Source organism: Bos mutus, chromosome 2 (assembly GCF_027580195.1).
Source record: "Bos mutus isolate GX-2022 chromosome 2, NWIPB_WYAK_1.1, whole genome shotgun sequence".
NCBI lineage: Eukaryota > Metazoa > Chordata > Mammalia > Artiodactyla > Bovidae > Bos > Bos mutus.
In genome coordinates this window covers 91992312-92020130 of record NC_091618.1, presented here as the reverse complement: position 1 = coordinate 92020130, position 27819 = coordinate 91992312, and the positions used below count along the sequence as shown (strand labels likewise).

The 27819-nt window shown below is 43.6% G+C and overlaps 1 protein-coding gene across 5 annotated transcripts in view; it reads right to left on the bottom strand.

Moving 5' to 3' along the window:
- FMNL2 (formin like 2) overlaps nt 1–27350 on the bottom strand; it is a 331750-nt gene extending 304400 nt beyond the window's left edge. For 4 of the 5 annotated variants that reach the window (XM_070390388.1, XM_070390394.1, XM_070390380.1 and 1 more), the window contains exon 1: nt 26786–27349. In XM_070390388.1, coding sequence (XP_070246489.1) covers nt 26786–26902 — 117 coding nt within the window. In that variant the 5' untranslated portion in view covers nt 26903–27349. Of the gene's footprint in view, nt 1–26785 lie in introns of all 5 variants that reach the window. The other variant, XM_070390407.1, reaches the window with a different exon arrangement.
- Between the last annotated feature and the right edge of the window lie 469 nt (nt 27351–27819).

Below are 27819 nucleotides of genomic sequence, written 5' to 3'. Positions count from 1 at the left end.
TTAATCCAGTGAGAGGCAGTCTCCACCACAGAGGACATGTTCAACAAACATTTTAACAGAGACAAGTGCAAGCTATTCTTATTCTAAAGGGAAAATTTCAATCCATCCTTTCCCTCTATGACACAAGATACTCTACCACATGCGCCCAGCCTGCAGGCTGCACCAATAATCTTCCAAATTCCCAGGCTCGAGGAAATATGGAGTTCTTCTTGTCTCTCCATTATCTATGGATCAAGGGTTCTGAACCTGGACTCCACAAACCACTGACACACTGTGAATGGGTTTCTGGAACCGAAAGTTAATTTTTATGTGTAGATATATCTATGGACTTCTCTTGGGCTAAGGACCCACAGTTTTCCTAACAATGTCAATGAAGTCCCTGATCCAAGTAAGAGCAAATTTGAATCTAAGTCCTTTCTTCCTGGGCACCAGCTCTCAGACTCTTACAGACTCCTGTCTGGTCTATCTCTCCAGTCATTCACTGCCTGTTTATGACAGCAGACTCGTGACTAGGCTTTCTAACTCCGACTTTTTTCCACTCTGAGCCATCCTAAGATTGCTCACAGACAACATTCCTTAACCCCAAGCCATCGTCCCTTCTCCAACTGAAGAGTTAACTCTTCTTCAGCTTCTTTGCTAATTCCTTGATCTCGGCCCCTCAAAGAACATACACCAGCTCTGGACTGCCACTGAACACCTACTTGTATTACATTATTTAGAATAAATAATTCTGTCTTATCTCTGTATATGTGCGTGCTAAATTGCTTCAGCTGAATTAGACTCTCTTCAACCCTAAGGACCATAGCCTGCCAGGCTCCTCTGTCCACAGGATTCTCCAGGCAAGAATACTGGAGTGGGTTGCCATGCCCTTCTCCAGAGGATCTTCCCAACCCAGGGATCAAACTCATGTCTCTTACATCACCTGCACTGGCAGATAGGTTCTTTACCACTACGACCACGTGTATACTCCAAGATAATGCCTGCCATGGCCATCCAATAAATCCTACTCGTGAATAAATCACACCTTACATAGTAGGTGTGCAATAATACCATATGTGGCTGAAAAAGTCTTCAAAAATATTTGTACTTCATTTTATTTCACAATTTTCTTAATCCTTATAGCTTAAATAAAATATTGAGGGTTTGTAGGAAGGATGGACTAAATGGGAGGAGAAAATAAGACATCTGAATCTCCCAAGAACCTCCCAAGTCACTCATCACAAGAGATGACCCTGAACTCTCAGTAACAGCCTGGAAAACAGTTCAACTAAAACACTTTCTTTCCCCCCCCCTTCCATTCTGGTGCAGCGGGACTCCTGCAACTGTGAAGGCATGAGGTGAGCAAATGTCCTAAAATACTTTCTCGAATGAAGCTATATTTATTTCAGATACTAAACAGAAATATCAATGAAGAAACTCATTTATGTAAGATCAAAGTTGCACACTAATTCCAAGATCTGAGTTAGTCTTCTCTAGTTGCACAATTGACCATTTTACCAGAAAAAGTACCCAAAACATATCTAAATAGATTAATTTATTGGAAATACTCATCATGCAACTGCTTCAGAAATTCTGCCAGATTCTCTCTTGTTGTAGTGGATTGCCTCAAGATATGTTTTCTGTTTACTAATGTTCTGGCTTAAAGGTCTGGCTCTTTGGCCACTATCATGACATGCAACGGCAGAACAAGAGAGGCTTAGAACAGAACTGCCAACATTTTCTTTCATTCACCCCTTAGGTAAATCTACTTAGCAACTCCATGCATATCCTATAAAATTTTGTAAGGAAAAACAAAGTTTGTTGACTGAATTTTAGCCTTAATGCTTATGATCTGGTAGAAACTCCTAAGGGCTTCCCAGGTGGCTCACTGTTAAAGAATCCACCTGTCAATGCAGGAGTCTTGGGTTTGATCCCTGGGTCAGGGGGTTCCCCCAGAGGAGGAAATGGCAACCCATTCATTCCAGTATTCTTGCCTGGGAAATGCTGGGGACAGAGGAGCCTGGTGGGCCGCAGTCCATGGGTCAACAGGACTGAGCATACAAGCACTCACAGAAACTTATAAAGCATGTGAAATTTTCACTGAAAATGAACAAACATGGTCTAAGCTTCCAAGGAAGCCCATTTCTTTACCCCTATTTCTGACTTTCCTATCTAAACTCACTTTCCTCTGATTAATATACCTAAATGGAAGAAGTACCCAAGTAAAGCAGTAGTATCTGAAGTTCCTCAGGCAACTACCTCATGAGCAACTCACTAATACCCTCAGGCAAATAACCCAGAAAACCCAGAGTTGTGAATTCCAACAAAAGAGCATTAAAGAACAACAAAGATCAAGAATTCACTCCAAGCTGTCTAATGATCCAGATAACCAGGATGGTATGGTCACTCAACTAGAGCCAGACATCCTGGAGTGTGAGGTCAAGTGGGCCTTAGGAAGCTTTACTACAAACAAAGCTAGTGGAGGTGATGGAATTCCAGCTGAGCTATTTCAAATCCTCAAAGATGATGCTGTAACAGTGATGCACTCAATACGCCAGCAAATTTGGAAAACTCAGCAGTGGCCACAGGACTGGAAAAGGTCAGTTTTCATCCCAATCCCAAAGGGAATGCCAAAGAATGCTCAAACTACCACACAGTTGTACTCATGTCACATGCTAACAAGGTCATGCTCAAAATCTTTCAAGCTAGCTTTCAACAGTACGTGAACTGAGAACTTCCAGATATACAAGCTGGATTTAGAAAAGGCAGAGGAACCAAAGATCAAATTGCCAACATCTGTTGGATTATAGAAAAAGCAAGGGAATTCCAGAAAAACATCTATTCTGTTTCATTGACTACACTAAAGCTTTTGACTGTGTGGATCACAATAAACTGTGGAAAATTCTTAGAGATGGGAATATCAGACCACCTTACCTGCCTCCTGAGAACCCTGTATGCAGGTCTAGAAGCAACAGTTAGAACTGGACATGGAACAACTGACTGGTTCCAAATTGGGAAAGGAGTATGTCAAGGTTGTATATTGTCACCCTGCTCATTTAACTTATATTCAGAGTACATCATGTGAAATGCCAAGCTGGATGAATCACAAGCTGGAAACAAGATTGCAAGGAGAAATATCAACAACCTCAGATATGCAAATGATACCACACTAATGGCAGAAAGCAAAGAGGAACTAAAGAGCCTCCTGACGAGGGTGAAAGAAAAGAGTGAAAAAGCTGGCTAAAAACTCAATGTTCAAAAAACTAAGATCATGGCATCCAGTCCCATCACTTCATGGCAAAGAGATGGGGGGAAAAAGTGCAAAACGGTGACAGATTTTATTTTCTTGGGCTCCAAAAATCACTGTGGACAGTGACTGCAGCCATGAAATTAAAAGATGGTTGGATGGCATCACTGACTCAATGGACATGAGTCTGAGCAAACTCCCAGGAGATGGTGAAGGACAGGGAAGCCTGGCGTGCTGCAGTCCATGGGGTCGCAAAGAGTCAGACATGACTGAGCGACTGAACAACAATACCTGGGGTCTGTTATGGCAAAATTAATGAACAGCATCGTCTATCAGACACCACAATTGAGGCTATCAAAATAATTGACTTTTCAGAAACATCCAGAAGGAGTATATCCTACAAGGTACTTTAGAAATCCTGGGAAATAAGATTGACAGCTGAGAAACTATTGAGATTAGTATCTTGGGAAAAGCTCCCAGAGAAATTCCAAATGGGAAGAGCAGAGCCTTATAAATTTAGTCATCCTCCCACACTGAGATTCAAACAGTTTCTCAGGCACATAAGAATGGTAACATCAACTTCCATTTAGCTATAATTCAAACACCTAGAAACTTGAAAAGGTTTTTAGAAGCGGACTTCGTGTGTGTGTGTGTGTGTGTGTGTGTGTGTGTGTGCTGTTTCTGGTAACAGCTTTTTTGAGATCAGTCACACACCGTACAACTCATCCACTTAAATTACACAATTCAATAGTTTCTAGTATATTCAAGTGTTTGCAACCTTCAGCACAATCAACTTCAGAACATTTTTATCACCTCCACAAGAAACTCTGTCCCCTGTAGTTATGACCCATCATAACACCCCCTTCCTAGGGTCACCCCCTTGCCTAGCCCTAAGCAACCACTAACCCACTTTCTGACTCTCTGGATTTGCCTCTTACGGGCACTCACAACAAATGGACTTCTATGAGAGGTGATCTTTTGTGGCTGGCTTCTTGGACTCTGCATGGCGTTTTCTAGGTCCATCCATGTTATAGCATGATCAATACATCAATTCTTTTTACAATACACACACCTAGTATTCCATGTACAGACTGCCCACGCTTCATTCCTCCATTCATCAGCAGACAGGACTGACTTCGAGAGGAAACAATGGCAAACTGAGCAATAACTTAGTAAGTGAAATTTTGTCAATGAAGAGGCTTCCTGAAGTCAGAATAGGCTCAGCTTCAGACACAAATAATTGTCATCAATGATTATGACTCTTAAAGCACCACAGGCTGCTCAGTATCTGCTATATCACCAAAAAAAAAAAAAAAAGAGAGAAAACCAAACACAGAATTCATTAGAGGAGACACTACAGTCCATTTTGGTTCTAGTTTCCTTAGCTGTAAAATATCCCAAATGACTGCTGTCAGAATTAAAATCCCCTTCAGGAGTTCACTCATTTTACCTGCGACTGCGAAAGAAAAATGATTTAAAGATTTAAAGGAAAGAAAGTGACTTAAAGATTACAAACACAATGAGTGGCAAAGTTAAAAGTCGAATCTAATTCTCCTAATACCTGTTTTGTTTTAAACACTCTGAACTACCTCTTTAAACTGTATCCAACGTCATCCTAAGGAAATGATTTAGAATGTGTGCCAAGACTCAGCTACATGGATATTCATCTAGATGGAGTTTAAGAGACAGACCATCTTGAGACTCAAAACAAGAAGCAACTAGTTAAATCAACTGTGAAATGCCCATCACTATAACAATTTGCAAGCACTCAGAAATTCAAATTAAAGACGTTCATGATACGGATGCACACAAGAAAACAAACCATACTGGAAATCCGTACACCAAAATAGTTGCCAGTGCTTATTGCTGGGCAATGGAATTAGAAATGTCCACATTTATTTCTAAACTGCATTTCTCAATCCTCCACCTGAGAATATATTATTTGCATTAGTAGAAAAAAATTACTTTTAAATGTGTTTCGCAGTCGCGTTGAATATAAACTGCTGTTCTATTTGGTAATGTTACAGTAACATGACTTTGCAGTCAAGTGTAACTCCTCTTTTCACATTATTAGGCATCAAAGAACTTCCTTCTACCAAAGCTCTTTGCAGGATTTTTCCCACATCAATGCTCTGAGATGGTAAGAGCAGTATTTATTCCTATTTGCAGATGATAAAGTTAAAATACAGGAGATCTCAGGGATGTGGCTGGCAAGGTGGGATTAAAATCCCTGGGTTTAAGTCTCTGGTCCTCACAGTTAAACTCTAAATCAGAAACATAAACCCAGGAATGTGAATGATTTGTTGAGAAAGGTGCTACCTGTAGAAGTCTACAAATGTAAAGCACACAGAAACAAAGTATCAAACCACCTTCCATCGTGATCTATTTTCCTATTGAAGAGGAGCAGATGTGAATAGAAACACAGACACAATAAATGAGAACAATTATCTATAAAGTTATCAGAAAGTTTAGAAGTATATGTGAAAGAAAGCAAAAATACAGCCTCAGAAATGGCTCACTAACAATTTAGCACAGATACCCCAAAAGCCGGCCCTGTGGCTTTTGTTTCTCATTTTTATTTTAGTGGAAGCATTTCACTGAGTTAAAATTAAGTGAAGCTATCAAACTAAATTTCAAACAAAACTCTGCACAACTGTGTTATTATCCCAATTCCCAGCACATAGGCAAAACTAGGAGACATAAATCACAAGTTATCAGAATGAAAAAGTTTCTTTTACTAAGTGTAGTATTTTCCAGATGTTCTTTGAGAAAAAAAGAGGCTACAGATCCAAAGATATTACCATACCTGCTAAAATTAAGCCCTCTTCTCAATACCCTCTTGAGCCTTAATTCTCCTTCACTGTTTATTAAGGAGTCAAAAATTTTATAAAGCAAATGTTTCCAATCTCAGCATAACCACAAGGAAAAGACATTGGCAACTCATCAAAGACCTAAGGAAGAGTCTGAAGATCAAATCTAAGGAGTAAACAATTTCTTTGGTGTGGGCTTTAACGAGCTGAGGGATTTAAATGATATCTGACCAGGTTGCTTCAATATATTACAAACAATTCCTAGAATTTAGCTATAACAGATCTTTTCCATCTAAAATAAGACAACCATGTTTTAAAAGAATATAATGGTATTAAAAAACTAGAGTAGAATCTACTTAGTAAAGTATTACTTCATGAAACTTGTTTTTTATTTGGAGTTACACAACTTGTACATATTAGGCCATGAACAGAAAAATATTGTACCTTCAGCTGCATTCAAGAATGAGAAAGACCACGATTCAAAGAATAAACTTAATTCTTTCAAGCTCAGCCATGAAGATTTACTTTCAGAAGGTAAAAACATAGATCATTCATTAATAAGGAAAAAGTCCCTGATTCTAAGAAATGACATCAATTGTTCTCATTCACCTTACTAAGAAGTGAATCTCATAGAGTTCGTTCACCTTTCTAGGAACAAATGAGATCTCTAGATCTGAAGAATGATGATGCTATTGGTAGCTTATAGAACTCCCTTTATTATGCTTTGGTTGCAGTTTCTCCTATCTGATAATGAGAAATTAATACAAGTAGTGGCATTCCAACAAGCAGTCCTTTGGGGTCACAGTCCACAGTTGGTTATCGAGGGATGGCACCTTCCAAGTGATATCTACTCCACGCCCACTTAGCCCTCACCCCTAGCCCCAACTGGCACCCCACCCTCACCCCTACCCCACCCTCTATCTTCATTGAGAGAGTACAAAGTAGCTGAACATGTGCCATGAGTGGCCTAGTTCAAATCACACCCAACCATTTACTAAGTAAATTATTAAAATAACAGGATTATTCTGAGAAATACACGTGGAGCACACAGAGTGTTTGACCCATACAAAGTCCTCAAAAACTGGTAAAGATTATTATTGCACTTCATGTGTGTATGTGCATGCATACATACACACACGCTAAGTCGCTTCAGTCATGTCCAACTCTTTGCAACCCCATGAACTGCAGCCTGCCAGGCTCCTCTGTCCCAGGCAAGAATACTGGAGTGGCTTGCCATGCCCTCCTCCAGGGCATCTTCCCAACCCAAGGATAGAATTCCCATCTCTTAACCTTTCCTGAATTGGCAGTTGAGTTCTTTACCACCAGCGCAACCTGGGAATCCTCACTTGAGCAAATAAATAGGGTAAGACAGAATCTACATAATTTCCCCTTCTTCCAAAACTATTCAATATCTTTGTAAATGGTGATAAAAAAAAAAATAGCTCGATACTAAGAATCCCTCCACCTAAATCAAAGATGGCTTAGAAATTCAATATCAAAGCCAATATGGTCCCTGGTAGGTCCTACCTCACCACTGGTCAGGTTTCTCTGAGCCTCTGGTCACATCAACACATAAAATTGTTACGTGCATTTCTGTTTAATGTTACTATAACACATAGCATTGATTCATTACCATTGAACCCAACCCAACAGCTAAGTCATGTCTGAACAGAGCTTATCCAACACACGTACTTTCTCCATAAGCACGTTTCAGTCAGCTTGCACTCAGAAACACTAGAGTGCACTTCAGCACTCCATTTAGACGCCATTTTACACAGCAAAATCACCAGCAAAAAGCACAAAAAATGTGAAAAATGTCACTAAACAAAATACAAAAGGACACTCATCGACAGAGAGCGGAAACAAGAAGCAGACAGTCACCTGTTTGACCTCGGCTGGAAAACTGCTCATCGGGTGACTCAAATTTTTCACCACCCTGTGATCCATGAATGACCACAAAAGTACCACAAGTACTGACTTTGGGACTATGAACAAATGTTCACCGAATAGGCAAATTTGCAAAGCCAGAATCCACGAACAATGAAGACCAACAGTAAATGATTTATGGAACCCAATGAATATGACTCAAAAGTTAACTGACCCAGAGCTACACGCATCAAAGTGAGTACTTCTCCAACCAAATACACGAAGATCTGAAAGGACACATGACTTAAGATACCATTTCTACAAACTTTATTTTTGTCAAATGTGCATAGGGAGTGCATGCTTACTCAGTTATGTCTAACTCTTTACGATCCCTGCTAGGCCCCTTTGTCCATGGGATTCTCCAGGCAAGAATACTGGAGTCGGTTGCCATGCTCTCCTCCGAGGCTTTTCCTGACCCAGAGATCAAACCAGCATCTTCTGAGTCTCCTGCACTGCAGGCAGATTCTTTACCACTGAGCCATAGGGGAAGGATACATGACAATTCAGGATAGGTTTCCTCTGAATAGCGAAGGAAGAAGAGGACAGAGAAGCTTGGACAGTATTTCTACAGGGCTATGGGTATTTCATCCTACTATTCTCTAATGTCAGGTCTATTTCATTAAGAACATTTCCATTAAATATTATTCAGCCGTTAAAAAGAATGAAATAATGCCATCTGTAGCAACATGGATGGACCCAGAGATGGTCATTCAGAGTGAAAAATTCAAAGAAATATCGTAAGACACCCCTTATCTATGGAATCTAAAAATAAATAATACAAAGGAACTTAGGTATAAAACAAAAAGAGACTCGCAGACTTATAGAATGAACTTGTGGCTGCAGGGCCAGGGAGCAAGGAAGGGATAGTCAGGGAGTTTGAAATGGACATGTACACACTGCTATATTTAAAATGGATAACCGACAAGGACCTACTGTACAGCACAGGGAACTTTGCTCAATGTTATATGTCAGTCTGGAGAGGGGGGAAGTTTGGGGGAGAACAGATACATGTATCCATACGGCTGAGTCCCTTGCTGTTCACTTGAAACTATCACAACATGTTAATCGCCCATACCTCAATACAAAACAAAAAGTTAAATTAAAAAAAAAAAAGAACATATCCATTAGAACAATTTCTCATAGTGAAGCGTGTGCACTCAGTCGTTCCTGACTCTTTATGACCCTATAGACTACAGACCGCGGGGCTCCTCTGTCCATGGGGATTCTCCAGGCAAGAATACTGGAGTTTCCATTTCCTTCTTCAGGGGATCTTCCCAGCACAGGGATCCAACCCAGGTCTCCTGCATAGCAGGCAGATAGATTCTTTACCCACTGAACCACATGGGAAGCTCCATAGTGAAGGACACAGGCGGGAAAGTCCACATGCACCCCGCAGCACTAAAGTGCATGGAAGGAGATTTCTGCATAAAACTGCAGCACATATTTGCAGCAAGGATGCAAGCCATTTAACAGCAGGACAGACAACAACAATTACAAGGGTCTGTTTGCACAGAAGAAAAGGATGCCTGTTGAGAGACAGAGGAAAAGACGAGAGACAAAGGGTCAAAGTTTTATTTCTGGATACACCCTGTGTATCCGCTGCTCCTTTGAAGTGCACAGGAGTTTCTTCCCAGAGGGACAACACGCAGTCCAAGGTGGAACAAGCCCAAAGCAAGCTTAGTCACCAAGACATCAGGAGAAAACCCTTAAGCTCTAAAAGAATGATTTCTAGAGGAGAGGGCTTGGGAAGTGAAACTCTTGAATGGAAACAAGCATAAGAAGAAGCACAGTTGCAACAGCCAAAGACGGGGGATGACCCACTAGGGTCTTATTTTCTTTGGGATAAGTGGTGGTTTTCTCAGGGGGTAGGGGTGGGGGGGGTTGTGATGGAAAAGACATCAGCTAATTCCCAATTATGTTTCTGCTCAAGGAAAAAAATAAATGTTTGTGATGCTATTATGTTTCACTTATGATTCTCCTCTCTGTTCCCTTTTGGCAGTGACCATTATGAACGTTAGGGTAAAACACTAACGCCGCCAAAAACACCAACATTGTGATTGGTGTGTGATTCAAAAAAGCTGTCAAAATGGATACTCCAAAAGGAATGAGTCACTCCGCTGGGGCGGGCATGCTAACATTTCTGTACCATGTTATAATCCTTTTCATCTGGACCTTCTTAGAGCTGGCTTATTACTTCCTTTCGTGCAGTTCTAAGCTGACTAAGGACTACAATAAAGGGCATAATAAGCCTGACAGATTGGGTTCATACCTTCATTACTAAAATCCAAAAACTAAGGCTATTTGATATGGAAATAGGGCACTGAGAAAAAACATGCACACAGCTTCAGCTCCTGAGACTTAAGAACCCTCAGGGGTCTGGGAACAGAGCATGTTATCACACTAGCCTGACAGTTGTATCAAATACTCTTTAATCTCAGCAACTTTAAAAAGTAGAATGCCACCATAAAATTTAGGGCATAAGTGACATTTATCAGTGGAAAGAAAAAGAATAATCTCCCTCCTTAGAAAGTGAATAAGAAAAAAAGTGTGTAAAAGCATCTTCAGAAAATTCTAGGCTCCCACTTCAGGATGCTAGTAGTATACTGATCTGATTTGGGACTGGGCTCAGTTTCATAAACTTTGATTCAGCAAGATTTACTGTGTAGATAAGATAATCAAACAAGGAATCTTCTGAAAAAAACATAGAGCAAGGGGTTACTGGGGGAATGCAGCATGTAGTGACTTATGACTTGGCTTCCTAGGTCGAATCAGGTGACACTCTATTCTTGATTTGAAACAAGGACGAAGCTTTCATTGGACAATGCTCTTATCTCAAGCAGAAGGCCATCTACACACCAGTTACATAAATCCTTTTTTTTTCTGCCACTACTGGAATTCAGACTAAAGTCCGAATGACTCCGCCCATCCCAGATTGAAGCTGGAGCCAAACAAAACACCAACCGCAGTTTCTTTAAGGCCCAGATGGTCATGACCTTGAGTGTATTTTCTCATGTGAACCAGCTGCCTATTGGTCACACTGTGGTACACTGCATGGTGCTCGTCAGCTCCAATTATGAAGATGTTAACACTTTCATTAGCTCTGAAATGGAACAACCCAACGCCCTGAACAACAGGCTTTTTCTTCTAGAAAGGACAAAAAAAAGTCAGGATAAAATACCCAAGCAAAGGCCGCACACAATGGACCAGACCTCGCTCTTCACATTTAATGATTTCACTAAAGTCATCCGTGAGATACACAGGAGTCCCATTTAACGAGTCCACAGCTATTCCCTTAAATTAACACTTTAAGGCAGATTAAAAGAGTACCAGGGTTTCCAAGTGGAGAAGGCAATGGCACCCCACTCCAGTACTCCTGCCTGAAAAATCCCATGGACGGAGGAGCCTGGAAGGTGCAGTCCATGGGGTCGCTGAGGGTCAGACACAACTGAGCGACTTCATTTTCACTTTTCACTTTCATGCATCGGAGAAGGAAATGGCAACCCACTCCAGTGTTCTTGCCTGGAGAATCCCAGGGACGGGGGAGCCTGGTGGGCTTCCGTCTATGGGGTCACACAGAGTTGGACACGACTGAAGTGACTTAGCAGCAGTAGCAGCAGCAGGGTTTCCAAGTGGTGCAGTGGTAAAGAATCCACCTACCAATGCAGGAGACTCAGGTTCCATCCCTGGGTTGAGTTACAACTTTAGGCCATATGTATTAACTTGTCAAGATTTATCAGAATTTAACCTTAACATACCCTTCTATAGAGCCCATTATATATATAGCACATAAATACATGATAAACACCTTAAAAACACCATATTTCCATTGTCTGCCTACCTCTCCCACTAGGCAATTAACTCCTCAAAGGTAGAGATGACGCTTTATGAACCTTTGTGTCACAGCATCTTAACAGTGCCTCAGTTCAGTTGCTCAGTTGTATCTAATGCTTGACCCCATGGACTGCAGCACGCCAGGCTTCCCTGTCTATCACCAACTCCTGAAGCTTTAACAGTGCCTAGCTTGGAGCAGTGGAGAAGGCAATGGAACCCCACTCCAGTACTCTTGCCTGGAAAATCCCATGGATGGAGGAGCCTGGTAGGCTGTAGTCCATGGGGTCGCTAAGAGTCAGACACAAGTGAGCGACTTCACTTTCACTTTTCACTTTCCTTCCTGCATTGGAGAAGGAAATGGCAACCCACTCCAGTGTTCTTGCCTGGAGAATCCCAGGGGCGGGGAGCCTGGTAGGCTGCCGTCTATGGGATCGCAGAGAGTCGGACACGACTGAAGCGACTTAGCAGCAGCAGCAGCTTGGAGCAGATACCCAAAAAAACACATTTGCTGAGGTACTTCCCTGGTGGTTCAGCGGCCAAGTCTCTGCTCCCAATGCAGAGGCCTGGGTTCAATCCCCGGTCAGCAACTAGATCCCACATGCTCAACTAAGAGTCAGCATGCCACAGCTAAAAATCCCATGTGCAGCAACTAGGACCTAGCACAAATTAATTTAAAAAAAGTTTGCTGAATGAAATGAATGGGATGACATGGGTTTTATTAAAAATAAGCAAGCCCACATCAAGCTGGTTAATACAAGATAGTAGGGTTAATCCCTCCCAACGAAGTCCAAAACTGTGGGTTATCACTGAGGGGTGATCAAAAGGCTTATTCCAAGCCTGCAAGCTGTAACAACACAGCCATTTTACTGGGAGATGTAAAAAAAACAAAGGTTCAGAGACAGTTGTCTGAAAGAGAGCCTTCAGAAAGCCTTCAGAGGACAACTGTTACTAGAAAAAAGCCAATTTGATCACAAGCTTACTTGGCCTCTACTATTTCAACAGTGGACAGTGGCTTATTCATTCAGTTCTTATTTTATCTTCAATTTTCTTTTTTGAAGGACATATAATTAACGCTTGGTTCTGGGCATATACCAACAAAATTACTATAGACTAAAAAGTTACCGAATTTATCCTCACAGGGTTTTCAATTTGCTCTGAACCACAACGTTTATATGTATATTTGTATTATACTTTCATAATTGAGAGAAAACAGTATGCTAGGAGCACAGCTTTCGAGTTAGCAAAGTTTGATTTTCAGCTCCAGTATCTCCTAGAAATGTGCGTCCTCAGGCAAGGTCCTTCGCTTCTAGAATCCTGAGCTTCTCCTAGATGGAACAGGGTGATCCCTACCTTTCAGGTGTCTTGGGTCATCTTTCATGTTGACGGAAGACATTAAACACTCAATCAATGCCCTTTACTGTTACTCATGCTGTTCATGCACCCAACCACATTTAACTTGAGCCCATGGACTATAGCCCGCCAGGCTCCTCTGCCCATAGGATTCTCCAGGCAAGAATACTGGAGTGAGTTGCCATGCCCTCCTGCAGGGGATCTTCCCAACCCAGGGGTCTAACCTGGGTATCCTACATTGCAGGCAGATTCTTTACCATCTGAGCCACCGGGGAAGCCCAAGAAATGCACGATCAGTGACCTTTATCTTTACTGCGGCTGTTCGCGTATCCAACCCATATTTAACTTGAGGGCTGCCTTAAAATCCTCCCAAGAAACAACTTCCCTGGTATGTATTAAAAGGTTTAGTGGGGTACTGAATGGAGTAAGATGTCATAGCATTCCCACCCACTGTCCAGTCACTGCTGGAGGTCTGACAGGCAAACGATAGCGAGAACCTGACATCTGCATAGGAACTCTTCTCCTTCAGTCAAGCTCAGAGGTCTCAAACGTTAACACGCCCGAGAACTACTTTCTAAGGTTTTATCCAGAATCATGCATACACTACCCTGATGAGCCACTTAAGGGACTTCAGGAATAATCCACTATACCAACTTACCTTACTTTTAACTTCTGATTCAAACCTCTATGTAAAATTGTCACATGCTCTTTAAAAGTACGTAAAAAGATTTAAGGAAAGAAAGAAAAAGAAGAGAAAGGTCTGAGCAACAAATTAGCAGCAAATAGCTTAAAAAAAAAAAAAGCTGCATTTCAACCCATGGCTTTAAGTAGATAAAACGGGCCATTCCAAGTACTGGGTCCCTTCAGAGAGCCTTTACTGAGAAGTGCACTGCTACACTAATCAAACACTCCATTCCCCAACTGGATGTCTCACGGTCCAGAACAGTGACAAGACTGCAATTTGTTCAAAAATCTATTGAATTCAACAAGTGGCAGAGAGCTGTGACGACAGAGCCAATTATTAACACAAGGAACAGCTCCGCTCTGGCAAAGGGAACAGCCTCCTGCAGCCCCAGGCCCAGCTTTCCAGAGGTTTCCCCACATGTCAAGTCTGAAGCCACAGGAACTGAGGACATTCCTCTCGCTGTTCCCTTCGGCTGCCCCAGGGTCCGAGGAACCCTCTCCTGGCCCTAGGGCTTGACAAATCAAGCCCTAATTACACCTGCTGGTGAGCTCATCCCTGCCTGACCCCTATTAGTCAGATCTTAGGATTTTTTTTTTAATGAAAGTCAATTTTATGCTGTGAAATTCACATCTACAGTGTACAATCTGATGATTTTTGACAGGTTACATTTGTAAAACCAACACTCCGGTCTAGATGAGAACATGTTCATCACTCTAGGAATTTCGTGTGCCTCAGTCTCTCTCCCCAGAAGCAATTACCACTGTGATTTCTATCGCCATGTAATTATGCATCAAATGAGAGGAAACCACCTCACAACACCTATTTTATTCTCCTCACGGCACTTCTCAGCATTGGAAATTCAGGTCCATTTATGTATCTGTGCCAAGGCAGGAGATACAGGAGATCTGGTTTCAATCCCTGGGTCAGGATGATTCCCTGGAGAAGGAAATGGCAACCCACTCCAGTACTCTTGCGTGGAGAATCCCATGGACAGAAGAGACTGGCAGGCTAAAGGCCATGGGTCACAGAGAGTCAGACACGACTGAGCACGCATGCAAGCATGCATGATGTACCCCTTTCACGCCTGACTGCCCCCACCAGCCCTTCCCACTGCTGGAATGTAAGCTCCATGAGGGCTGACAGTTGGTGGGCCTCATGCAGCTCCACATCCTCTAGAGCCCACAGCACATAGCAAGTGCTCGATAAACATTTCCAGACTGTCTAATTAAGGTGTAAACCCTTCTTAAGCAGTGACACGTGAGCAAAACTGCACAATGTAGAATAAAAAGTGTAGTCTAGCAGTGGTTGGGACAAAGCTAGCATCGCTCCACTCCCTATTCCAAGGACACTGTTTCTGAACACTCAAAATACAGAAATGATGCTTTCCCTCTCAACCCTCAGGACTTCCCTGTAGCTCAAATGGTAAAGAATCTGCCTGCAAGGCAGAAGACCCGGGTTTGATCCCTGGGTTGGGAAGATCCTCTAGAGAAGGGAATGGCAATCCACTCCAGTGTTCTTGCTTGGAGAATCCCATAGACAGAGAAGCCTGGAGGGCCACAGTTTGTGGGGTCACAAAGAGTCATGGGGACACGACTGAGTGATTACTACATCAGCCTCTCAACCCTCAGAGCCCAGAACATCTATCACTATATTGATGCAAGACTCATACACTCAAGGGACAGATTTTATATAAGTGAATTTAGTCTAGAGGGTACATGAAGAATGAAAAATAAGAGGCCAACATTTAGGGTCTTCTTATAACTAACTTGAAAGTATACATAGCGTGATACAGTAGAAATGAGTGCATTCTCTCATCAGACAGGCCTGGATTCAAATCGTGCCTCCATCCTTAGGAAGCAGCCACCTTATCACTCTGAGCCTCACTGCCTCATTTGTAAAAGGAAGATAATATCTCCCTCTGAGGGCTGCCAAGAGCATTAAAGATAGGCGTATAAAGCACAGAAAATATAAACAGCATCTTATTTGACCCTGGAATGCCCCTGGAGTTTTAGTGATGGAGGACCTAGGATGAGCTCACCAACCTCTCTACCCTCTTCTGTAACTTCAAGCCACATACCTTCAGGCCCTTATGGATTAGGAACACTTAGAATCACGATTATTTGCAAACACTTCACAAACAACAAAGCACTAAAATGCTGCACTAAGGAATGCCGCTCACTGAAACCTGCCTGACTCCCAGCAACAAAGGGAATACTCTGAAGGACATTTCACTTACGGAAAGCCCCACAGAACAGTTCCACCACTCATTGATGACAGCTCATCATGACACACCAGACTGGCTTCGCAACAGTGAGAAACCACGGACCTCCTTTGGTCATTTCCACTGCCTTCCTCCTCTTCTAATTCACCAGTTTTTCGTAAGGAGTCAGGCAAAAGCATGATGCCAACTTATCATCTCTGAATGCTTAGTGTTGCTGGGCACCCACTACAGTCAAGTGCTATGGAGAGTACCAAGATGAGTGAGAAGCTGCGACAAAGTGTCATTTCAACACAAAAGCAAGTTATGTGCAATTAACAATCAGCCCAGAAGGGCCAGTTAGATAGGTCCTTAGAGCAGCAGCTACTCGATTCCCAGGCCTGTTTCAGCAGGCACAGTTCTCTGACCAAGTCAGTAATTATCTGCTAAGACCTTTCCCTGGGCCAAGCACTGCGCTGGACAAGGAGAAACTGCCAGGACCTGTAAGATGTGATCCTTGGCTTCCAGGAGCCCATAGTGCAAGCTCGCAAATAAAACAAGGACACAAACAGATGGCCAACAGGGTAATGAGTAGCTACAAAGCTACACATAAAAGCATCCCCTTATTTTACAGACACATCTCACACAAGGTGATACTTAATCCCAGGCCTCATAAGTAAAAGAAATAAATCACACTATAAAGAGATCAAAGAGAGGAGTTGTTTTTCCCACCTCCCCCAAGTTGATGCTGGATCCATAAGGACATGAGAAAGAGATGGGATTTCAGAAGAACCTTGAAGGCCAGATATAATTTTAAGGAAGCAAATAAGCAAAGGGAGTACATCATGTGCAAGAGAATCACGTGAGGAAAGACACAGCAGCGAAAAAGTGCAAGCCTGCTCTACGAGCAGACATAAAGTCCACGTCAGGGTGTACTAAGGAAACAGGAGAGAAGATGGGTCTGGGCAGACTGTGGTGGTTTTAGTCGCTAAGTCGTGTCCGATTCTTGCAATCCCAAGGACTGTAGCTCGCCAGGCTCCTCTGTCCACGGGTTCTCCAAGCAAGAATACTGGAGTGGGTGGCCATTTCCTTCTTCCAGGGTCTCTTGCATTGCAGGCAGATTTTTTACTGACTGAGCTATGAGGCCAGACTGTGGAAGGCTTCAGTGAGAAAGCAGGTGTGGGTGGGGCGCAGGGGCTACGAAGTTACAGAGGAGAGGATGGAAGGGAAACCACTGACAACAAACGTGGCCAAAGAGCTTCTCAAACCGGATCAACGTCTAATGTAACATAACAGGGTTCCGATGAGAAAACTGAACCAAAAGATGAGACTCACAATCTTATATTTTTTAATATATTTTAACATTAATCGTGCATTTTTAATATTTCAAAAGAGTCATCATGATGGCAAAAACCTAAAGGCTAAAACTTAGGCTTCAAAGTGAATACACAAAACTTGTATTTGCAAATACCTGATTCCAAGTATTGAAACCACAAAGGGCACAGGCTCGTTGTCTCTTGGAAATCCCACCCCCATTCGTGCTTTAGTCTAGGAACACAAATCAAAATATATTTTTCTCAGTATTATGAAAACCAGAGATGCTCTACCAAAAATAAATAAATAAAAATACCATTACGGTTATCGGTGATGATGTAACTGAAAGCAGCAGTAAGATGTCATAATGTCAATATCTCCTAATGGTGAGGCCTGACTGAACTGAAGAAATCTCTCAAAGGAAGTGGTAGAAACCTCACGGTTAGAGCCATTTAGAATCAGACCACAAGGCACAATCCTGTGGCCTATTTTCTTCCATGTAAGTCTGGCCACTCCGAAAGTAAGTTCAGGTGAGCAACTGCGGCTGGGGAGGCAAGGAGCCAAGTCAAACCTTATGTGAAGAAAAACAGAGAGACCGCGACTCTGATTCCTGAACCCAAGCTGGTTACAGCGTTGTTCTCACTCTGCGAAAATCCATCAGTCTGTACACTGATGAAAAAGGCCCATTTCCGTTTGTACATTACTCAACAACAGATGATTAGGAGATACCATCCCAAAGAACAACAAAAGAAATTTATAGCAAAGTTAATGAAATTTCTGACAATTACTGGTGAAATAAAATACAGCTGTCTAATGTTAAAAAATTACTCCATTAAATGAAGACTGAGACCTGGTAAATTCTCAGATGATCTGAAGATTTCTCATCCAAATAAAGGCTTTCCAAAAAGCCTACTCTGAGACTCAAAACTTCTACAGTGAAAGGACACTGGAGAAGCTGAATGGTCCCACACGCCCAGGAGGCCACACAGTTCTTAAGTCTCCCAGGGTTCATGTCTAGATGGCCTCATTAGTGGGCAATAGAAGGATGATCTTGGGTCATGCCTGGAAAATCACCAGTTTCAAGTGTATAGCATCCTGAAGACACCTGGCCTGAACTGACTTCCTAGGTTCATCAGGCAGAAGTCCTTGGGGGAAAGAATCCTCATTGAGCAAGACTGTCACTAAAGAGGAAAAGCTTCCCTGGAAGAAGCAGAAGGCTGAACATACTGGGGACTGAAAGGGTTAAGAACTCAAAGTGACCTACAAAGCTATAAATATTTTACACATTCATCACCTTTCCATGTAGGTTTCCCAACTTTCCACAAATAAGATACTAAGCGGTGCTTAATTCATAGAGCACTGTTGCCATGGTGCAGGTCCAATCATGTTCTATCTAGCTTCTCCTGGTTATCCTAAGGCTTCCTCCTACACATACACACAAAGACACTGTTCACTGAAGGCAGATGAGATTATTTTCAATCTTTTTGCCACTGTAAAAATCATCTTCTTACCTTCTCCACCAAAGTAGAATTCCGTTATTCTTTAATATTCCCATCTAAATCCATGCCTTCTTTTGCCCTCTTCCAAATAACAGAAAGTTTCATCTGCTCATAAACCAACTACCTAGAAAGATTTATATTTCCAGATGAAAATGAGCCAATAATTGCTTCTATCCTTTCAGCTGAGAAAACCTCGTATGTTGTCCCCCTAACCCCAAACGCTAAAGATTAAGAATAAGGGGAATGTCTATTTGCTTCTACCTATTAAAGGAATAACTAGAGTCTTACCCTGAGAACAATCGGTTCATTCTTGACCTAGCATCCTATTTATCTTTCTATTCTCAAAGCTAATTGCTCATATGAGCATGCCAATTTGCCTTGATTATAGGAGTCTTAATAAATGAACATTGTTTACATTTCACAAGTGTATTTGAATTTCACTCCAGGAAGCCAAGCTCATCAAGTCTTTGTAAGTGGTAAAACCAGAGATCAAAGCAAAAAGCCTGCATTGAACCAACAAAAAATTAGGCTTGAGAATAGAGGCCTAAGCAAAAATACAATTGATTTATTGATTGCTCTATCCCAGTAGTAAACCTCAGGGTCACTGTTCACTCTTAAGCTAGAATGTATAGAACTTTCTCTGCAAATTATCATTATGATTTGACAGCCATTTCTTAAATGCATAGTTAAATAAATCTAATATTCAATAGGCTTTGACCCATCTCTCCTATATTTCTCATCTTGGTGCTTTCAGTTGAATCAAGTATCTTTAGGAGCTTTTTTTTTAACCCTCCTCAACTTTGCCTAATTTCTCTAGATTTTCACTGTGGTTTTAACTCTTATGTTTGGTCTCTTAGGCAGGGAGGGAGAGGAGAAAAACTACTCTGGCACGTGGCTCTCAACCACAGCTGCACACTCACATCTAAGGAGCTTTAAAAATTCTGACACCCAGGTCACACTCCAGAGGAACTGATCAGAATCTCCAGGGGTGGGACCCGGGCACCTGTCTTTTTTGAGGGTCCCAGGTGATGCTGACTATAGCCAAGTTTGAAAAGCACCACTGTGGCTTGTCAATCCCTTTGTCACCTACTTCAAATAAAGTACTCAGCCAAACTTCACAGGGAAAAGAAACACCAAGGAAGAGAGGGCAGGTTCCTGAGCAAAGCCTCAACTCAAGGCAGGACCTGAGAGAGGTGACTGACCAGCACCAGACATGGGGCAAAAACGTGAACAACTTGACACCTTTCCCAAAGCCAACAAGATTTAAGGATAAACCAAGTCTGGTGCACCATCTACCATACAGAAGTCAGTCAAGAGAGGTTCTCCTGGAGACAGCAAGGACTAGACACCTCAAAGCTTTCAGCTTCTGGGGCAATGGATTCAGCAGCTTACCAATGCAACAAAGCTTCTTTGGCAAACAAGAAAAGTAGACAAAGGTTACATGCGAAGTAAGTCACTGAAGTCAGTTCCAGGTGGCACAAGAGTGATGAAGATGTGTCCAGGGAAACAGTTTTGGTGTGCCCTAGAAACTATAGAAAGTTTGTGACAAGGTACCCACCACGAGCTCTGATGCCACTGGGCATGTTTTCTTGGTCAGTTTAAGACTGTGAAAAGAAAGTACTCTTCTGTCTACAACAAATACTTCCAAGAAGGGACTTGGTGTTTCCCAATTTCGAGCCATCCTGGTCCACATTTGTGGACCTTAGTTGGCCCACAGTTCAGGAAACAGCTCTCTGACCCTCCAGCTCTTCCTCCAACATCCCTTCCAAATTATAACACATCCACCGGAAACAGCATAGTCCGTGGTGTTGTGTTGGAAGGGCAGCTGGCAGGGAAAAGAGGATGGGGTGACTGGGGAGGAGTGGGAAGATCACCCTACAGTCTGAGCAAACACCATCTTAAAGGAAAGACAAGATGTGAGCTACCTCCACCTATACTGTTCAGGTAGGTGAGAACCAAGAGGATGCAGGAGTCTCTCTGTAGAGACCAGGAACCCCAAAGTCTTTGGATAGACTTCTTACAATGGAAGAAGGTAGGAAAGGTCCCCACTCTAGAGACGAAGAGCCCTCTACAAGATGGGGGCTGCCAAGCATCTGCATAGCTGGGAACCCACCTTCCCTCCTAAGCAATTCCAATCTGTGCTTTTACAGGGATTCACTGCCTTTCTAAGAAGAGTCCAGGTAGTAGCACTCTCTTGCAAAGGAGATACAGCCATCTGGCCTCAGTGCCTCTTTAGTTAGCCACTTTTTATGTGTTACTTGCTCAGATACAAGGACCAGGGAGCCCACTTCACCTTGTCCTTACATGAAGACCAAGTTCTCCAGGCCACAGCTTTTATAAAATTGAATGAATTTCCAGAAACAAGCATGAACCTACACTACTTTTTTGCTTCTTTGAGCCCAGGAGGAGCCTCCAAGGAGACCCTTCCCCCGTCTTGGATGCTGTAATTCTATTTCCAACACCCGCAGGTAGCAGACCTGCCCCCAAGAAAGGTACCGTGCAAGCCATTCACCAGCTGGATCCTGGGCTCAGAAAGACTTGCCAATTATCAGCATTTTTAATACAGCTTCTGTCTTAGCAACGCTAATTGGAAAGCTCCTTCTCCAATTTTTGACAACTCTAAATATTACACTTTTCTTTACGCTTATGTGACTTTCAGTCACCCACCATGGAAATGCTACTCTCCAGACAACACAGACTACAGCTCACTCTTTCTACACAAAACATGAACGAGAAGTCGGCTAATGGCTCACAGTATAATGTTTCAGAAATTTTACACTTCCAAGAGCTATGATTTCAAAAATCTCATGACTATCCTAATAGTTGTGTCAAACGGTATTCCCATTTACAGAGGAGAAAAACCAAGGATCACCGGAAAGATCACTCGCCCAAGTTGGTGCAGGAGATGATGATTCTAGAAACTACATCTGCCACTCCTGGGGCCAATGCTCTTTGCTAAATGAAAGGCCACACGTGCAAGTAATTCTTATCACTGAAGGGTTTAAGGGCAAACATACCCGCTCCCCTCTGCATTTCATCAGTTTAACGCAGCTGCCAGTCTCCCAATGGAGCCAAGCATTTATAATTCAGAGAAAAGCTTTTGATCAACCCTACCCTAGAAACCCAAATATACCTTCAGTTTTTATTGAGATTATTAGAAAATTATTAGAAATGCACCCTGATCATGATGAAAAGTACCACCGTACACATATATTCCCACTCTGGAAAATAAAACAACTCAGCGGTTACTGCCTGGAAGAGGTCGAAACAACACTCCAACCTCCCCCTTCTCACTCCCCTTTTTCCTCTCAACAGGAGAAAAGCGAGAAAATAAATCAGCATGCCTCTGATGATGGCCTAACTTCACTCCTACCCATCCATCTGTTCTGTGGACTTCACGGCAAAGGCTCTCCATGGAAGTGGTTGAAAAGGAACAACATCTTGCAGAGGGAAATAGACTGAAATGTTAAAACCTGACCTTCCTTGTCCTTTTCACAAGTCCTTACATTTGGAGTGCATGCATCACATTGACAGGCTGTCTCTCCGCTCTGATCTGGGACGTCCAGACTTCCCAAACAAGGCGGTTCAAGTCTGCCTTGAAAGGAAAAACTGAAGAGTACACTTTTGGATCAAATCAATATTTAACTCCATGCCTGAAGACAGAATAGCACAGTGAAGATGCCAAAATGAATGACATCTAAAGAGAAACATTAAGTACACCGCACTTGGGTCGCTTCAAAGACGTTTCTGCCAACTTTATAGTTTTGAAACTTGTACTCACCAGATTCAAGATTTTTTTTTTAAACAGCTTTACTGCTAGTTCCAGGCCTTTCTGTTCTTGTTCTTTCTTACCAGTTGTAAGCCCAAGGAAGCATAATATAATATTAGGGGTGGGTGGGGAGGCGGGGAGTAGAGATACAAATCTGGGTTAAAAATCCTAGACTGGCTATCTAAATAACTTAAGTAACTTCAGTCAATTTAAGTAATCTTAGTTCCTCATCTTTAATGTTGCCGATAGCTGGAGTCATTGTGAGGATTCAGTGAGAACATGCAAGCATAGGGCATACTCAGAGTAGGTGTTCAGAAAATGTTCCCATTTCTTCCTAAGTACGGTGACCACATTCAACCTCAGCGCCAAGAAAAAAACTGAAACGGAAACTGACTCAAACTAATCACACATCAAAGTAGTTCCCGGTGTTAAACATAAGATACTACAGCCCTAAGCCACCACTTCCAAATCTGTGTTTTTGAATCTGCTCGCAGAGCAGCCTGACATCTGCTATCACCCAGATATGGCAGCCGGGATGGAGGGTTACAATTTATCTTTTCCTCTGAGACTCAGAAAGGACAGCTCCTAGACACAGGGATTGAGGGGCTTACATTTTAAATGGTAAACAGTGACCTCAAGCCAAAAATCAGTGAACAATATACAGAGCATCTAATGTCCAAAGAGTTATTCTTGGACAATTAATTGTTCACCACACCCAAAAATCACCTTCAGAGCATCATCTCTGAGAATAAAGGTCATGGGAGTATTTGTGTGTGTGTGTGTGTGTGTGTGCATTCCCAACAATTAGACAAAGTTTAACAAATATAATAGTCACTTGGACAATTATAAATGTGTGGGACCCAAAAACACAGCCAATATTACTCATGAAATATGCAAAATATATACAAAATACGTTAAAGGAACAAAGACTGAAGCAGATGACTGCATTTATAATTTATGAAACACTTCCATGGAAGAGTGTAACAGAAACATTGTACACACACAAAGATACATCACCTTATAGCTCTATCTGACGGGTAGGTCCAAGGATGCCAACAGTTAAGTGTATAAAGGAGTCAGTAATCTTTTCCTTTAAATATAAGGTTTATAACTATCATTGTAATAATGATGAACACAGGTTCAGGGAGGGATAAGATTCTTTAGGAGGATTTTAACTCAAGATTTGGATCCAATTTTTACTAGTCATTAACTACAGAAGTTCAGTCACTGAAATCTCTATTCAAAAAATTCCATTTTTTTCCTATTAAAAGAACTTTTTAGGGTCTATCCCTTCACTGATCTTAATTCAGCATTTTTTTTATATTTCTAGATTGGATTTTTTTTTTTTTTATTTTATCTTTAAACTTTACAATATTGTATTGGTTCTGCCATATATCGAAATGAATCTGCCACAGGCATACACGTGTTCCCCATCCTGAACCCATCTTTCCATTCATGCCCAGTATTTTTCTAGATATACACAGTTTAGCTTATATGGACTGATGAAGGGGTAGTCATTGAGTAGGTTTTATCTCAAGATTTTTGATAAATAGATGGACGTCTGTTACTCAAATTTTTATTTACCCCTCCTCAGTGCTTTAAATATTCTAGAGCTTGGTGGGGTGAGAGGAATTACTTTTCATATCTGAGGGCTTAATCACTGCTGTAAGCCAAGTTTACAATGAGGTATTTGTATACTTTTCTATACAGTATTACTATCCTGTTTTCCTCCCAGTAACTTACATGATCTTTATCATATAGGAAATAAAATTAGTATCAATAATGCCCAAAGGATTCCCACTGTGTGAGGGCAGAGAATTCCTCCATACACATGCTTTGAACATTACAACCTATAACCTGTCCTTCAAGCTTGATCTCCAGAAGTAAATGGTTTGAGCTGATTTGTTAAGTAATTCATAAAGAAAAAGCACAGTTGAGAGCATCACATGGACACCTTTAGGAAAAAACTGACTACAAGAGAAGTCACCGTAACTCTGTACTTCTATCAGCCCATAAAAAGGATTCCTTTTAACTCCCCGTACAGATTTCTGAAGAGCAGTTGGAGCTGACTAGGGAGAGTTACGTACCACATCCATGGTTCAAGTGCATCCCTAACAAGAGGGCCCCCAAGCTGATACTTTCCCAAAAGCTTTGTCTTAACCCAAAAAAGGTCAGCCTGGTATTTTTTGGTTTTGTTGTTCGTTTGTTTTGAAAGGCATAACATATTATAAACAGTTAAAGAAAGGAACTGCATCCAGTGCTTGTGTATGACACAGTAAAAGGAGCTACACAGTAACCCCTGCTCCAAAGAGCTTGTGATGTAGAAACATGAATTTCTATATACTAAATTTGCGCCTTCTAGATTTAACAGTAACACAGATCCACCATATTAATGATAGGACATTATTTTCCTAAAGGGTAATTCATACCATGTGTCATTAATCAGCAGGGTAACTCAAAGCTCATGCAAAACATGCTATCCCAGTTGAGAACTTAATTGTATTATTGCTATTATCTGGTTTGCCTGCGTCACTGGCCTTCCCACTTCAAGTGTACATACACACACACCCAGCACACACAATCCACACACGCACACCCACCCAGCACAGCATGGACGGAAATGATCACCCAAGGCTAGGAGGTAAGAACCATGTAGTCTGGTAGGAAGAGGATTTTGAACCAAAAAGGTTTGTCCCTGGAAAGACAGGTCAAGTTTGCACCCAGGCTGCCTTCAAAAGTAATTAAGCCCATGCAGTTCCATTTCAGAGTGTTTCATTCTGCACAACAATGGGAGCAGCTGCGTGAGATCTCAGACCACGGAGTGCAAGACAGGCAGCCTCATCTATCTCGAGACTGCCACGCCGGAGTTTCCAGGTGGTGTGAAAAAGCTCGTGGGCTCTTCTTCCAAAGAGCACAAAGCTAATCTGCCATCCAGAACAGTCCCCATATTAAACCAGTCCTTTTCAAGGGCCTGAAGAAAGGGTTTTTAAACGTCCCAGTGTTCTTCAGACTCTGGTCAATCCCCAAAGTTGGGAGGTTACATGCCCAAACCCCGTATGCAGACGCGAAATTCGACTGCCTTAAGCACAAGTTTCTCTTGCTGCCTACTATTGTAGGATGTACAGGTAACTAGCTAGGAAAAGGTAACTGTACGAATCCAAGTATTAGGAACGCGTCGAATCTATGTTTCCCTTCCAACACCCCTTAAGAGAGGCTGAGACACTAAAAGTCGAAGTCTGGGGACTAACCGCGGTCCAGACGCCGGCTGGGGCGAGGGGGAGACCGCCACACCCTCCTGAGCTCACAGCACTGACAGGCTCAGGCTGGGAGGGGCCCAGAAACTTACACCCAGCAAGGAAAAGCAGAAAGAAGTCTTCAAGTGTCTCAGATTTACAGAGCTGGAAAGCTAGGAGAAGCGGATTCCGGGAGGGAGTCAGATTTAGCGAGGGGAGAGGAGGGATCCCTAGAGTCAGGACAGCTTGCAACACGTCCCCGCAAAACTGCACATTTTTGTGGTTTGTTTTAACATTTAAGACGAAAACGAACGCGCCGAGGCGAAGCTTCTCTCGCGCCGGTTTCAGATGTCCCCCTCCTCGCTTAGGGACGGGGACGCCGCACTGCCGCGGGTTTCCTTCTCTTTCCCTTTTGGGGGAGCTCCCCTCTGCCAAGCCAGACGTCCGCCTCCAAGTTCGCCTTCGCACACCACGCCGCCCTCAACCCGCCACATGCGCCCATCAGCCCCGAACCCCGCAGGGCCCCGGCTGGGCGCCCGCTGGATGGTTCTCAAGGACTCGGGCTTTGCGGGGAGTTTTTTTCTTAAACAAAAAGCCTTAGCGGCCAGCCGCCCCCTCCTCCAAGCCCGCGCCACCTTCCCTTCACGCCCACGCCGCACCTCCCCGACACACGCGCTGCGAGGTGCCTCTCCCGCCAGACAATGGGTTCGGGGCCGGCCAGTCAGCCAACCCCCATCCCCGTACCCCATCCCGGGACCCCAAGAAGGCTTGGAGCGGAGAGATCGGAGGAGGACGGAGAGGAGGCCACAATAAGCGAAGCGGGAGCCTCCCCCTTGCGACCGGGGATTCGCTCCCGGCGCGGGGAGAAGGGGAGAGAGCGGGGGTCAGCTGCACCGCCTGGTCTTGGGCCCCGGGGCCCGGCTCCCGCCGCCGCCGCGCACTCACCAGCACGATGGCAAATCGCTCCTCCAGTTCACCTGGCTCGGGCATCGGCAGCTTCAAAGGCACGTTGTGCGCCCTGAAATCGGTCTGCTGTGAATCCATGCTCCCGGCGTTGCCCATGTTGGCTGCACGCCGGGGCAGGGGGCTACTCCGGGCCCCCTGCGTCCGCGTCGGAAATCAGAACAGCTCCCGGCGGCCGGCTCCCGCCCGCTGGCGCAACCAGCCCGGCTCCCCGCCCTCCGCTGCGCCCCGGCGAGTGTGCAGCGCGCGCCGCTCCCTAGCAGCGCTCCGAGCCGAGCCGCCCCCCGGCCTGCCTCATGCTCCCCGCCGCCCCAGCGCCGCCCCGGCCTCCTTTCCTCGGGAGGGGTCGTCAGGGCGCTGGGCGCCTATCTGCATGTTGCTCCGCTGGCACGCCGCCCCCTGCCAGCGATAGCGGCCAGCGGGCGCGTGGTTGCTCGGACTTGGTCTCCCGCCGGGACAGTGATTGCCGCTGACACTTCCAGCTCTACGCCGGCGATCACGACGCTAGCTCGACCAGCACCTAGAGCAGACAAATGCAGCTCCGCGCTCCCGACACAATGCCCCCTCTCGCCCGGCCCCCGGCCCCGCCCCGGCCCGGCTCCGCCCACTCGCCCCGCGGACTGCCGGGACCAGTAGTTTCTGCCCAAAGTGTCTGCACGCAGAAACCACGCCCGCTCCGGAGGGCCCGGCTGGGTTAGGGCCGCTTGCAGGAAAGGCAATCTGAGAACCTTCGGCCAAGTATCACTTTTGACCACCACCCCCACGCCACTCCAACGGAAGAGATACTAATCGTCTACATCGATTAGTAGGCATTCAGGCACATTTGGCAAGTGAATGAATTAACCAATCAGTCAATGATTGAATGCACGCATTTCTGATTTAAATTTCAGGAGCTGTTCAACAGGAGACCTCATGGGTATTTGGCAACTTCCTACGTCATAAACTGGGATGTGGGTCCATGGGTGTTTGTTTTATTGTTCTTTCTTCCCTCTGTATGTTACACATTCCCATATTCT